General features: G+C 38.0%; 1 protein-coding gene across 3 annotated transcripts in view; it reads right to left on the bottom strand.

Annotated features, from left to right (window-relative positions):
• KIF21A (kinesin family member 21A) overlaps positions 1-15,823 on the bottom strand; it is an 86,784-nt gene that overhangs the window by 14,077 nt on the left and 56,884 nt on the right. For 2 of the 3 annotated variants that reach the window (XM_041405390.1, XM_041405391.1), the window contains 7 exons: positions 13,926-14,091; positions 13,417-13,437; positions 9,504-9,564; positions 9,236-9,290; positions 7,639-7,856; positions 3,331-3,441; positions 1,072-1,110 (listed from right to left, as the gene is read on the bottom strand). In XM_041405390.1, the coding sequence (XP_041261324.1) occupies positions 1,072-1,110; positions 3,331-3,441; positions 7,639-7,856; positions 9,236-9,290; positions 9,504-9,564; positions 13,417-13,437; positions 13,926-14,091 (671 nt within the window). Of the gene's footprint in view, positions 1-1,071; positions 1,111-2,659; positions 2,789-3,330; positions 3,442-7,638; positions 7,857-9,235; positions 9,291-9,503; positions 9,565-13,416; positions 13,438-13,925; positions 14,092-15,823 lie in introns of all 3 variants that reach the window. The other variant, XM_041405392.1, reaches the window with a different exon arrangement.

Here is a 15,823-nt window from a genome sequence, read left to right as displayed (position 1 = left end):
GAAAGGAAAAAGTCCTTTATGATGCAAGCTAACTTTGTGACAACTGGCTAATTTTAATGTACTAGATAAACTATGATTTTAAACATTTTTATAGTTCGGACATCTTCACTCACATAATTCATTACTCCTCAGCAATCCTTCTATAGATTTTACTAGTATTAATAGTGTCTTAAATTGTGTAACATTATCTTCCTCATTTTGGAAAGGCATTCACCTTTCATCTGCACTGTTTTATGTTTTCAAGAAAACAGGAACAATTTGATTTTTACTTAATTTAGGTCTCCATGCTTTTATTTTCTAGCATCACACTAAACTAACATGATTTTCTCTGTAGTATTCCCTAGTGGATCATGCTGCCTCTGAACTGAGTTATTCCTCCTGTTGTTCTCATCCACTCACTTCCATGTAAAATACATGTCCTGGAGCTATTTATCTACCTGTATGCAGTGTTCTAAAATCTACAGACAAAAAAACACTACAACTACTACGAGGACCAGCCAAAGCCACCATTACATTATTAGCAGTTATTTGACTGCCCTTCTCTAGATAAACTAATTTTTTCATTGAATACCAAAATCCTAACTCACAGGGATACAAGTGGCAACATTTCTTTCATCTCTTAAGCTACTGTGCATTCCCTCAGAAAGACATAATAAAAAACTACTCATTTTTATTTACACTAGCATTTCATTTTAGTGATCAAAGCATACAACGGAAAAAGAAAAACAAAAATAAGGAGAGAAGTAAATAAAACATAAGAAAATGTCTGCTCCTATTTTTTTTTAAGAAAACAAAGAGAGAAATAATGTCCAAGGTCTAAGGAAATGTTTACACCATACTTCAGTTGTAATTAAAACATCTGACATGCTCAACAATGATAAAAGAATATCCTAAAAAAGGAGAGGGGGAGACATGCTTGACCCAAATCTCAGATATTTCATGTTCCAGCAAAAGCAAGAGAAACAATGCACAGGTATCAGGAAAAATCATGCAGCAAAATGAAATGTCTTAAAAACTGGAATAACTTTGGTGAGAGATGCCAAGAAAACAGAAAAGAGAAAGAGAGAGTACCTTTGTACCTCCGACAGAGAGGAATCACTTTCATCAGACCTACAATCAACAGTGGTGGAATTGTGAGGAGAAAGAATATAGGTATCAGCAAAGGAACGCCTCCACATGAGAACACACAACAGCATGGCCAACTCAGAAAAGCAATGCAAATCCACGTACATTATGCAGCATTGCTCAAGGTATATCTCAAACCCATGATGATACAGGGGGTAGGGGGGAAAGAATAATTATCTTAAAATATCACTCTCAGCAGTAAGTTACAGTAGACTGTTTCAGCTCCAGAAGATGAGTAACAGCAGCTGAGCCATTTCTTATTTCCCCAACACTTTCTTAGAGAAGTAAAGGCAAAAAATTAAAAGAAGACAGATGCACAAGTTAACCTCCGTAAGATAGTGCTTGTTGAGAATATCAAAAGAAAAAAAATACTCTGAACATCAATGCCTGCTAAGTGTAGAAGAAACATGCAAAATATTAGTCATAGAGATATAAATGTTAAATATGATAACTCACTCAAATAAATACAGCAATTTGCAAGCCATGCTAAGTTCAAAATCCTTCACCTCTCATTTTGAAAAATGTTTAAAAATAAAAACCAAGAAAACATACAAGACAGTATTTTCCCAAGACATGATGATTTTCAGTACATATTAAGATGTCCTTCATTTTCAACTCAAGCAGATTCAGCAGTTTCTATTTGACTTCAAAGTCAGTTCAGAGAAAATGAAAAGGGTTTGCTGGGAATTAGCAATAAGAAAGCTAAGATACAGAAGTCATAAGCATAGTTACTGAAAGCCTTGCAAGCCTTGGTATGTGGTGGCTGTAAATCTCTGGAAAAAACCATTTTATTCAAAAAAATAGTGTAAACAGACAAAAGCAATTTCTTATCTTGCTAGAGTTACAAATAAAGGTTTATTTTAAATCTGAGTTGCAGTTCATAAGCACTGCATGGTATTTGTATCAGTACTGAAACCTGTAATGAAGATTCTAGTCAAGTAAAGTCCACTGCCATTTGGAGTAACGCTCCTAAACAGATGCCTAATGTGAGAAAAATCTGTTCTACTTCTTCTAAACAAGATATGAATATCATCTACTCCTGCAGATCACCTCCTAAAGTCAGTCTGTCCAATAATTTGGATAATCTCTAAACAACTGTGTTCTAGCCATTTCTATGTCCCAACCTCTGAGGTGCTGTTGTGAGAGCACTCTGAGCAACACTGGAGCAACTGAGTAACTTCCAAAAGCACTACTTCCTAAATTATCACCTAAAATCTATTTTTGAGTGTAAACACACACACAAATACACAAACATCTAAGAATTCTACCATTTTCTATTTTGGGTTTAAAACTACAAATATCAGACATAGCCTAGAAAACAGGAAACAAGGTTCAGCAGGAAATTTCTCTTCTCAAATTTTTACAGTGGTTCCATGGTAGTTTAAAATATTTACTTTGAAAACTACAAAATAACATGAGAAGTATCTCCTCCTGTCTTGCAGAAGGGCAAAATTTCTACCAGACACTACACTGAAAACTTGAGCACACTTTGCATTTCCCTGGTTGGGGGCTGAGGCTTCCCTTTGTGACTTACTTATCCTGCTGAACTGATGTGTTTCCCTGAGAAACAGTAAGACGACTAAAAACATTCATTTCATTACGGGGCCGGCTTGGTGGGGAAGTAGGAGGTGACAGACTAGCCTCTGGGGCTCCAGAATCTGAGCTACAAAAAAAAAAGAACATCTTCTTAAACAGGTTATGAATGGTTAGAAAAGTTAAATGCAACATGCCTCAAACGTTAGATGCTCTTTTCTTAAGCAAATAATTAAGATTGTAATACTAGCTACAGATATTTCTCAGAGAAGGCAAAAAAGCTTAAGGCCGCAGAGTGCAAGATGGCACAATGTTCAAAGATTAAGCGGTAAAAGTGAATGCTACAGGCAGAAAACACACATGTAAAATGAAGAAAATCTTATAAAATTGAAGGCTCTTAGAGATATTGATGACTTTGATTTAAAAAAAAAAAGTAATTTGCAAATGCTCCAAAGGACATTTTCTCAGGGCTCTACCCCTGAGTTATTTTGTACAGAAAAACAACCTGGAAAAAGCCTCAAACAACCACACATAAGCTCAGCAATGAATATCAACACTGACAACCATACAGACTTGTCCTGGAAGAAAAGAAATAGAAAAATACAGACTTATTTTTCAAGAAAATTCGAAGTTCAAATTATGTCAGAGGAAATAAATTTTAAATAATCTTACAGTTTTTGTTCTTTTGTCTTTGTCTTTTCCATTGTTTTCTCATAGGTTTTTCTCTTCGCTAAAGGTGAAGGCTCAGGTATTTTCTTCTCTGGAAGAGATGGTTGTCTTGAACTAAAACAAAAGCAATCATTATCTCACTCTAAGGCCCTTCACAGAACATTACCTATCATTCTCTCAGTGTGATTTCAAATTTTAGAACATACTTAATCTATTATTGTCTCTCTTGAACTTAAGGATTATAAACTTGTTCTCACACTTGAATATAAAAATATACCAAGTTATGAATGTTCAAACTTGATCAACATACAGTGTCAGGTACTGAAAAGTTAAAGGAGATTTACTAAATCAATAATAGAGACTCACTAAAAGAAATAAAGTGGAGCATGCATCAAAATTAAGATCATGGAAGTTCTAAAATTTCAGATTTCACATTTGCATATACAATAAATCATTTACAGACATGAAGAACACATGATTCTTATACACAAATGAAACTTTGCAGTAACACATTCATGTTAATTAGGAAGTGAGAAGAGGTACTTCCCATTGAAAAGCTGACTATTATAACATGATTTCTCTTTGTCCCCCACTTCCCTTCTCCCTTGCTTTCCATCCCTCATTTGTCTCTCCAGTTCTTGCTCTGAAAGAGTTCCAATTCACAGTCACTGTGGTCTTTCTCCCAACCTTTTATTCCCCATTAAAATTAGCAAGAATATCAAGAGGACAGTATTAAAGCTGACACACTGTGGTTCTCATTTCACCACAGTCAGACAAAAGAAAAAATGAAGGAATCTGAATGGTCTCCATCCCTCTGAACTTCCATTTCTCACTAGATGAGCAATCACAAAAGCAAAATTTGTTTTGTTTTTTCCTATTTCTTTGTATTTAGAAGGATTTTTTCCCATGAATATGAAACACTCATTAAAAGCAAGAAAGCAGATTCTGGAGGTGTTTTTGCTCCACACAACTCCATTAATCAGATAAAGCTCATTTGGCAGGCCACCTGCCTGACATGGTTTCGACCATCACTCTCAGAGCTCTACAGGTTCTGAGTATGCATAGCTCCAACTTCTTGACATGTTTCCCTTAAGAGGAAGTCTGTGCTACATAAAATCCACCCGGAGACTGGAATGCAGAATAACACGATTTAACATGGACAGCACAACCACAAACAGCTACTTGACTCAAGCAGATGAGACAGTCTCAAGTGACCACAAACCCTAACTGGAATGTGAGGGACCTGTAGGACCTAGTGCCAGGAACTGCATGTCAACCCTGGAGTTCCCCAGGGTCTTCAAGAGACAGGAAAAGCAGGACAAGCAATAACCTGCCTGGTTTTGCACAGAAGCCTCGATGTTAAGTCATAAAAACAGGGGAGAAAGTGGGTCCAATTCCCTCAAGGCCAGAGCATCCATTTCTGTGTAGGGCTACCATACCTCTAGGCATACTGTGCAAAGGACACCAAAAAAGGTGGAACAGGACACACTCCCTTCCCTCTCTCTACACTGGACCAGTATGCATTGAGGAATGCAAAAATCCTGAGGTCACAAGGCAAATTCTATGAATCAGGCTGACAGGTCTTCCAGCAAGGATGACAAACAGGCTAGAGTGTCTACTGCCAGGGTTGCTTATACGTCTACTGAGCAGCTGCTTGATTAAATAAAGCAAACCAGAAACTGGAAGCCAAGCTCCTCTGCCTCACCCTGGCATCCTGCATACTCAGACATGGGGGCAACTTTCACTTGCTCACTCTCTACCTGCCCTTGAGTCTTCCATCAGTGGAACATCCCTCAGAAGAGGGTGTAAATAGCATCAACATTTTTCTGAATTATTTTTGAAAGCCTGGGAAAGCAGGTATTATAAAAATACAGCTGTCTTGCTGGAATGAACTTCCTAAGCACAGGTGTAAAAACCAGGTGCATGATGGCAATGACCTAACAGAAAAAGAACAGGACACATGCCTACTTCCAGGTTTCCAGAGCCCTTTTACATTTGCCAGGACATCAGACATCTGAATAGAGCTGACACAAGTCCTACAGAAGACAATTATGCTCTGAAAAAGCTGCTGTAGATGAGTTGAGTATATCAAAGGACAAGGGCACCAACCAACTTTGTAAACAGAATTCCAGTTAAATTAACTGTTGGCCATATGTATTTAGGTGCCTCCCTAAGTAACAGAATCAGACAATGGTCTGGATTACAAGGGACTTACAGATCACATAGCTCCAACCCCCTTCCCTTAGGCAGGAACACATTCCACAAGACCAAGCTGCTCTAAGCTCCATCCAACCTGGCCTTGAACACTTCCAGGAATGGAGCATCCACAGCTCCTCTAGGTAACCTGCTCCAGTGTTTGACTCTCACAGTAAAGAATTTCTTCCAATATCTCATGTGCACCTATAATCTTTCTGTTTGAAGCCATTACCCATTATCCTATCAACACATGCCCTTGTAACAAGCCCCTGTCCAAGGACCATGGAATCACCACAAACCTTAGAAAACTGAGGGAGTTCCAGAGTGGAGCAGTTTGTACATATGCAGACACCTAAATCTGCACCTAAACATATAATTAATTTCTGTCTCTTTGAGAATCCATATTTTGAATTACTGTTACAGCTTCTACATTCCTGAATGTCACTTAAGTAAGTGGCACAAGGGAGAAACCTTATTGCAGGTAAGGCCAAAATCTCCTCCTGAATAATATCTTTTATTACAAGAGATATGCTGGCACCACAGGCCCGTAAGGGAAGGCCAGATGGCTCATAAAGAAAAGCTTTCTTCAACGATGACCAGATAAACCAGCAAGAGTTCTGGTTTTGAAAAAACATATACACTTGCAGTAAGAAAGTCACTGCAGATTGATTGTGGGAATTTTTGATCACTTATCTACTAAAACATGATCAATAACAATTCAATATGTGAGGCCTACTGCTGACTGAATTGACTTTTTGACAGTATGTAACTCTCAAATTTTTGCAGAACACTGTTTTGGGAAAATCCTGGTTTGCCTTTTTGTCAAAAGCTCACTTTCACAAATGGATACATTCTAGAAGATGGAGTGAGGCAAAAGTTGGTATTACCTGAGTCTTGGATGTCAGGTCATAACACTTGATGTTTTAGATCTTGAAGCTTCAAAAGTCTCTACTCATCTCACACTAACTGCTGAAACAAGTGGGTTTTCTCCACCTATGTTCACCCTCAAGAGCATTCTTTCCAAGCAGATTCTATTTGCACTGAAGCCATCAGCATGGGTTAATAATTGCTGTCAGCAGTGTTCTACTGTTCACGATTGCCACCTCAAGCACATGCCAGAAATACATAGTAAAAAAATACAAACTGCAAATGTACATTAGATAGAGACTGCTGTAAAAATATTATGCAAATAGGACAGATGAATATTAAAAGATGCATAACTCCAGAACGTGTAATGTGAAGATAGCTATGGGACACTGATTTCCACATCACTGAATGTGGGAAGTGCATTGAATTTACACATGAGCTTGTGCAACACAGGAGCTAGTACCTAAAAAGCCAAGAAAAGGGTCTTTAGCAGTGAATGGCCAATAACCAGCAGTGATATTGGTAGATATAAAATGAACAGCAAGAGCAAGTGAAAATAAAAGAGTGTGCATGAGAGACATCTGCTGGTCCCAAAGTAAAAAGACAAAATTATTTTTAGTTCTGTTTAGAATCAAGAGAACAGTTAGTAGAACTGTTCTGCAGGTAAGTGCAACCTGCAAACAAAAAGGATTTTTGAGGATTCATAATATCTAACATTTTCCTTTCAACTTTTTACTTGAATATACTCTATTGCTGCACAGACTTTATTTTATGCATGGTCCATACATGATAACTCACAGAAAGATTTTTTCCTAATAATTAGGATCATACACAAATAGCATGAAAGTTTTTGGGTTGTGTTTTGTTTTTTGGTTGGATTTTTTTAAATCCCTCTGCTCTTCTAATCAGATTCTCACTACATCCCTAGACTATGCATTTCCCATATCACTAATACAGCAAACTATTCAAGGTATTAGAGGGGTTTTCCCCTCTACATAGAGCATGGTTACAACAACAAAGCAGCTTAACAGAACTTACATCTTCAGTAAGAACCACAGTACTTACAAGACTGCATTTATGCTTTCTAGAGTGGTGATGGTAGAAAGGAAGGAGCTTTTGTCAGTATTATTTAGTAAGCTTCCAAGTATATCAATCTCATTTGCGAAGTTAAAATAATAGATTACAAGAAATTGGCAACATGCATTTTTTAAAAGCAAAGGATAATTAGTACAGCATGGCCAAACTTACATGCTGCCTATCTTAGAAGGTAAGCCAGATGGTGGGGGTATAAACTCTCTGTCCCTAGCAGAAGCCTCATGTGTGTCAGCAGCCACGCCACCCTCCTGGGTTCCTGCAGCGCAGGCGGCAGAGCCGGCCAAGGCAGAGTCCGCGGCGCTGCTGTCCGAGCCCAGGTCGCCGCTGGCTGCGTACAGCAGCTCCATCTGCGTGGTGGTCCTGCGGCGGGCCTGGAGACAGACAAAAACCAAACTGCCACTTCAACATGCAAAGGTGTGTGTCAAGAGTCCTACTCTCAGCTTATCATTAGCTGGCAATTAGCATCCCCCTCAAACACTTGGCAGTTGCCTTTGGAAACTACATCAAGAAGGTCATCTCTGCTTTTGGGCAATGATTTCAGAGGAGGTAATTCAAATCCAATGGCATGAAACACTGATTTGACAACTCGTTTCCAAGGATATCCTTTCAACCAGCTGCCTGCCAATACTACATGAGTACAATTTTACTCACCTACAGTTTATCCAAATGAAATGTTACAAAGCAGAGAGGAAGAAAGCAAAGTGTCAATTTAAATAGCTACAATTATACTGGTGTGACTTCTAGCATCAATGCTTCTCATACACAATCTCTGCTTCTTCCTTAGTTTAAGTCACCTCAAAAGTCCACATGAATTAAAACTCATTCAGCATTTCAACAATTTGAAAACAACAGAAAAACTCACAAAGAAGCTAAGCTTTGTGTGACACAGTAATTTGCAAAAAATGGTTCAAACACGTTAGGTGTGATTTTACAGTGAAATTCAGGTCTATTCCTCAGGGAAAGACAGACCAAAGATCCAGTCTGAAAAGAGCCATTACAAAAATGATATGTTTATTTCACTGCATTTTCAGACCAAACTCAGTTAAAGAACCCAAAAAGCTGCACACCAAGGAATGTTACCAAATAATTCAACAACCAACACAGATGGTTTCCTCCTAAGCCAACTGCAGTTGGAAAAGTGAAGTATAAGCTTCTATTTACTTTGCAAACTTGGTTTATGCTCCCATGAGCACAGAAGCAAAACTGCCATCAGTGCACATTTCCAGTTCACACGACCATTAATATTAAAATGTAGTCAGCCTAGATACAGTCCTCCATTGTCAACTGTAATTAAGATCCTGGGGATCAAACTTTTGTTTCATAAACGTCAAGATTTCTGTGACAAATGGCAGACCATAAGCATGTTCACAGTTCCCACTGGCAATAGCATTGAACTGTAGCCTAACTAATATTAATCTGCAAAACTACACCAGTTTGGAGTGCAAATAACTGGAAGAACACATCTCTTTCTGGAATTCTAATGACTCAAACCCAAAATACTGAAGAAGTTGTTTTTATAATTGCTTTTTAGAGAGGAGTGTCACACAAAGTCATATTGCACACAAATCATATGTAAAGTACATCAATTCACATTTGCACGTCTTCATTCATTGCAGTCTCTTGGGCAAAGCAAGAGCTTTTTTTAATGATACCATTAGATATCATTAAATTATGAATTATTATAGAATCATAGAATCACTTAAAAGACATGTAGAAAAATTATCATCGTCATCATCACTGTAAATCCTACCTTGCTTTTGGGCTTGACTTCACCACAAAGCTTCAAGAGATCTGAAGATAATGAACTAAAAGAAAAATTGCATCACAGTTAGAAAGTCATAATTGTTGCAGGTTTGCAGATGTGTATTTTTATTTTGCCCACGATTTCAGTAGAAAGAAGAATAAAGTATAATGAAACAATGTTAGAGATACTTTCTAAAGGATACATGATTCTGCATTACAAAAGGAGGAAATTACAGTAATTTTTCTAGAACCAGTAGTAACAAAGATTTCCTCACCTTCCTTCTGTTCCAGGACTATGCAATGGGGCATCCTCATCAGTACTATCGTCCAAATTTTCTAGAAAGTTTCCAGAAGAATAACATTAGTCTGTCCCTCTACAACAGGATGTGAATGCTTTAAGTACTATACAAAGCTACATGTTGAATGTAGATGAACACAGTACAAAAGACGGGGATTTTCAAAATATCTTGACTATTTTCTATCCACCCCCCACTGATTTTTACTGCCACCTAAAGTAATTATTTTCATACAATCTAAATACATCATACATCCAGGCATACTGTGGCAAATGTGGTCCTCTGTCTACTGTACCAGAGGAAATGATGATAGAAAACCAGAAATTCTAGAAGGAAATCTGTAAGAAAGCAGATAAAGCAAAGAAAATTATCTGCAAGACATGGAAGATATGGGATGTAAATCAATGGACAGTAAGAATGTCTTTCTCCTCTTTTTTTTTCATCTTCTTGCTCCAAGAAAGAATCAGCCTGGCTATAATGAAAAAGAAAATTGTATTTTCAACTAGCTAGTGAGCTGAGGCTCAGCCTCCTCTGATACAGAATGCCACCAAGCATTTGAGCTGACACGAAGCAAGCACTTGATTAGTATATAACGATTCATTTCAAAAGAGGATGATGCTACCACTCAATACTTTAGAAGAGCTTCCTAAAAAGAGATTAATTTCTACAGGAAGCTGCTCAGTAGAAATGTTCCTGAACCAAAAATGGGTGCACAAACCTGTCCACAGAAGACAAAACCAGCATGCATGCCACACACTAACACTGTCAAACATCCCAGTAACACATCTGCATGCAAATGGTGCAAAACATTAAGCTGAGACGACGAGTCAAGGGCACATGTACAATCAGTTCCAAACTGCTGGGAAAGCAAATCCCCTGAATTGCATGTTATTCTAATAGTACATTTTAGGCACAGATCAAGGACATGGGTAACACATTTTGCAAGCGATGTCCCTTGTTTTTGAACATACTCATGAAATATTAAGGATTAAATAACCTTGCAATGACATTCCATTACACCTCCTCTTTACTAGAAAAGACACTGAGTTTCTTAATTTCTGCAAAAAGCAGATACCATTTGCAATGCATATAACAAATATATTTGTAACCCATATTAAAACAGGTTTCTCCATGTGTATGTTTTAAGTGCAAGTTCATGCTTTTGGAGAAAGGGAACAAAGATACGCAGCTTTCAGCTGAATTTTAAGAAGGAATAGAAAAAAGAGAAGGAAAACACTGCCTTTTGTGTCTGCTGCATCTAAACTCATTCCCTGAAAAAGTTAAAACCATCAGCATAGAACCAACACCAATAATGTACTTCAGAATTACCAAACTGCTGAATTAATCTTAACAATGTAATCTTAATTATCAGAAATACAACAATATTCTAAAGAAAGGAGGGCCACAGGAATAGCACTCCAAATTTTCAGGTTTCTTTTTGTTCCATCATGGATTTGAAGCCAGACTAAAACCTTTCAATACTTATTATTGTCACCAGTGTTGTAATTATTGCTATTATTATTATATGCCTTCTGCAAAAATGGGGACTTAGAGTACGGCTCCTTTCAGTAAGACAAAAGCAGCATCCCTAAAATAAATGTATTTAAAAAAAATATAGGATTCCTATTAGAATTATGTTACTTCATCCCCTGCTCATAAAGAACTTGTGATCTCTTTCTACAAGTAACTAAGTAGAAAGTGTGGAATGACCACAAGAGGTGGGATTTTATTTGTAGGCTCACTCTCATGTGACCTGATGAGTTTCTTCAGTTTGCCTGCAATTCAACACAGGAAGACTGCTCAAAGCCCCGAGAGAAACCAGTGCACAGAATCAACAAAAAGGTAGAAAGAGCAAGATTTTGAGAGAGTGAGAAGAGATGAAAGGAGAAATGAAGTTAGTAAAGACAGGGATAGCTGTAATGTTTGCAGGGATAGCTGCTAGCAAACCACTGCTTGCAGAACAGGTGGAGAATTTTCTGATTATTCATCTTCATTCTCATGCAGTGGCAACTGGATGGTACCAGAACAATGCCATGCACCAGCACAGTTCACCCAGAGGAAATGACATTTGACCAGTCCTCTCAAAATCTGCACATAGATGGTTGTGACTCACATCCATGAATGCCCATACATCACAGGTGGGAAGTAAAAGCAGCTTCCACAACTCCTCAAAGAGGAGTCACTTCAGCAACATTCAAAACTCAATTTCATCGTCATTTTAACTCTTCACAAGAGCAGATGGGATAGTGAATGGCAGCTGGTTCATCCACCATGGTGGATGTGCCCTGAAAGTCCATTCAAGTCAAAACCTGAGCCTGTGATATACTTTTCTGCAGACTGAAACCTCTTGTCTACAATGCAAGTGCACAACTGCACTGGCGAATGTTCAAGCTTTTCTGAGCCAAGTGCATTCAAATAGCTAAGAACTTGGAAGATGGTGGACCTGAAAGTAGGCATCAAGAGGGTGAGTCACAAATACCATGGAAATGCAATCCCTTTGCTTGGATAGGGCTCTCTGTGCTCTACCACTGAGATGTCAGGCATCCTGGTGAGACTGATCTCAGGATCTGCTGCCACTCACAATTCTACCTGCAGGAACGGTGTCAGGCCCTGCCTCAACAACATCCCTGTGAACCAGCCAGCAATCCCAGCAGCAAAGTCTCACTACACTGGTGTCTGAACTCCCTGCTGCTAAAAGGTTTGGTCACTAGTGATCCACAAAACACAGACTACCAACAGACTTGGACCTAGCTTGTGCAGCACATTCAGCTGCATTTTCTTCCTACAAAGTCTTAGCAGAGTCCTGAGTGGCTTAGATACTCTGAAAGCCTCAGGTCATGCTTGCAAAGTGTTAAAAAGCTCCTTTAATGAGATAAACCTCTATGAAAAATTTGATTACAGAGCTACTGTTTCAATACATTTAGCAAGTGGCTTTTCATTGCTTCAGATGTTGTTAAAAAGTAAAAGCCTGCCCAGAGCTAAAGAAAATACAATGCTGTCAGGAGAAACAATGCTCCAACAGGGGTGAACATGCACACACATTAAAGGCCTGTTCTAGAGACACTATGATGCTACAAACCACTGAAGCTCCTGAATAAATAACTGGCTGCATGTAGCAAGATCCCCTGACACAGATCTTCAGGTGTCACCTGACAGAAAGCTGGCCAAGTTCTCACCATCTCTACATTATGATCTAGACACTTCCATGTAGTTTTGTGCTTTGAAATGCTGTGCAAACAGGACAGCAAAATGTGACTGAAAGTAGCACAAGACAACACAAAAGGAATTATCACTGGTAACAGGATTATTTTTCTCGAGTTCCAAATATAGCCAATTCTTGGAAGGAGGAAAATAAGTTTAATTCATTTGGGACTAACTCTAAAGCAACAGCAACAAGAGACTTATCTCAAAATCAGTGAAGTCAGTAACTTGAACCCAATTTAAAAAGTGGGATATAATCCTGCATTCTCTACAATATATACATTACAAAATGAGCTATTTGCAAAAGGTTAAAAATGACCTGCAAGTTAAGAACTGCCTTTTTTTCCAAACCTAAAAAGATGAACAGAATTTGTCACAACAGTGGTGTATCACAAAATAGTTTCATGTCATCTGAACATCTTTCGGGCTCGCAAGCACCAAGTTATAAATTTGAAATACAGCTCTGCTTACTGTCTTCACTTTTAACTACCACAAGGGCTATTACCACAAGAGCTAGGGGTGGTTTCAGAAAGGAAGAAATGCTCTTTAAGCTCATGATAATGAGTACATTTACAGAATAGTTCATGCAAATTTCACACACTCACAAATTCTAAGATGCATCAGTTAGTGAACACGAATGAATTAGTAACTCATGCAGCTGTACAGTACACAGAAAGCTAAACATACTTACCCAGTGGTATGCTATCTAGGTCTGTGTAAATACAGCAACAAGGAAAAAAAAGCAACATTCCAATCAAAACATATCCATTTATAAAAAGAAATAAAACAAAAGTACCCAAATGTATTCTAAATTTTTCTTAGTATCATCTCATGAGAAGTAGAATAGATGCTGTAACAACGTAAAATGCCAATCCAAAATCCCTAGCATATGATGACTGAACGGGATTGAATTTTTGAACTTCCCATTCAGAAGTTAAAACAAATCCAGATTGTAAAGATAACAAGCAGATTATTTGAATTTTAAAAAATCTCAATTATTAAAAAAAATTTGTTGCCTGCATTTCACTGCTGAGAGGGTCTACTTAAAAATGCCATAAACTCATGTCAATTGTGAAGTATAAGATGTTACAATACAGCATCTATTCAGAAAAGAAATAGTCTAGAATGCCCAGTACAACATGCATAAAAGGCAAACATGACATGCAGTTGACTATTCAGAAAACAAGATGAAAAAACTACCTTGCAAAGCATGACCCAGAAAAGCATCAAGTTCAGGATTTAATTCAGCTTTTTCTTTTAGCATATGAAACAGCAGTTGGTTTTGAGTAGCACTAGTAATTTCTGTCTGCTTAAGGCGTCCCTCAAGAACCTTGATCTGAGCTTCTTTCTGAGCTGCTTGGAGACCCTAAGCGAAAGAAAGATGAAAAATGTTTTACCACAACCCTTGTTTTACAAAATGAAAATTGTCAAAAATTTTTAAACACAAACAATGTGTACATTGCAGCTGCCTTCTCACATCCTGAAGATCAGGCGTCAACAAAGGGTCTTTTTCTTTCCTTCACCTTTTGAAGGGACTCACTAAGCATTCCTTTAACTTGCATTCCTCAGACTGCCTTGCAAATATGCATCTAGTGGCTAAGTGGGGCACGACTCCCAAGTGCAATTCAGAGTCTTTGCATTTTTTAAGATAGCAAGCATCTGAAAGATCAACACCTCCACTTTTCCCAAATAACTACTTTTTAAAAAATTATTACCAAAAAATTATGGTACTCTATGACAAGGAGCAGGGGAGAGGTGGAAGTGGGACAGGGTGGGACACAGAACTGTAATCTTTCCTACCCAATCACTCAGTGACTTTCAGCTTCTAATGAAAGATCTTATGGCCTAACTTATGACAGAATTCATTCTAAGAGAACTTCCCTAGATCCATGGAGTGGAGGGAATTTTTTAGTTGTAGAAAATACAGCCAAAGAAATTTATGGAACGGTTTCCAAATAGATCTCCAAATTCCAAAAGAAACAGTAGGGAAAAATGAAGGTACAACACATCTTCTCAAAGTCTTGTAGGGCAACAGCAGACTTTGAGTGCTAGTGCTTGAGTAACAAGTGCAGCCCTATGAATTTACACACTACATTTTGAATGAACTAAAGCTACATATCAATAGACACATTCTGCAGGTGAAAACAAACAATAGAATAGACAGTAGGCATGACCAATTTTGAAAAAAAAAATCCCTTCAGCTTTTCCATGTGATAATTACTAAAAAAAAAAGATTATAGAATCCTTCACATAATGGAGCTTTTTATCATAATAAAGAGAAATTGTTAACAGAGTGAGTCAGACGCACTTTTCTCACATTAACTCTGCTGCAAACACATTCAAACATATCCAAGGGTTGAAAAAATATTAGAAGATTGAAATTTCCAGAAGCCGGTGTGATTGTGGGAATTTTCTTTACCCTTTTTTTCTCTCACAAACTTTTTGGACTACCTGCATAGTGACAAATCAAGAATGCAAAAGAAACCCCAGAGAGCTGGTCAGGGGGCTGACCCAAAGACAGTTTCAGTATCATCGAAATCTTCCATTTGACTCAATGAGACAGAAAGAAAAGCAGCAACAAGAGCACATGGTACATGTGTGCACAGGGTTATAAGCTGCCAAATACTTGCTTTGAAAATATGAGAGAAAACATATTTCCCCAACACCTTCAGAAGAATCCCCGTGGCTCTACTCAGACTGAAGTACGTCATGCATCAACACGTAACTTAAATTTTGTGAGGTTCATATTTGTACAAAGATGGCTGAGCCAGTCTTTCTAAAAAAAAACCTCGAGCTCTCTTTAGGAGTTTGTTGAAAATCACAGAGATTTATTTGATTACAAAAAGCTAGTGCTCTTGTAAGAACAACATGAGCTAATTAATACAGTGAAAAAGGCTCTACTGGAGGTTGGGAAACATGCATTAAGTTGAAGAGGACACCAGATCTCAAGGGCCTTCACACTGAGAATCAGCATGACTCAGTAATGTCGACCAGCTTTGCTCTGTTTAACACACATTAGTTATGTCTTTATGTCAGGACAACATATCTGCTCCTGGCACATGCCACAGTCCTGGCACACACATACTTCACTTAACACA

The sequence above is a fragment of the Onychostruthus taczanowskii genome, unplaced genomic scaffold (genome assembly GCF_017590055.1).
Source record: "Onychostruthus taczanowskii isolate IOZ18803 unplaced genomic scaffold, ASM1759005v1 scaffold23, whole genome shotgun sequence".
NCBI lineage: Eukaryota > Metazoa > Chordata > Aves > Passeriformes > Passeridae > Onychostruthus > Onychostruthus taczanowskii.
This window is presented reverse-complemented; position numbering and strand designations above follow the sequence as displayed.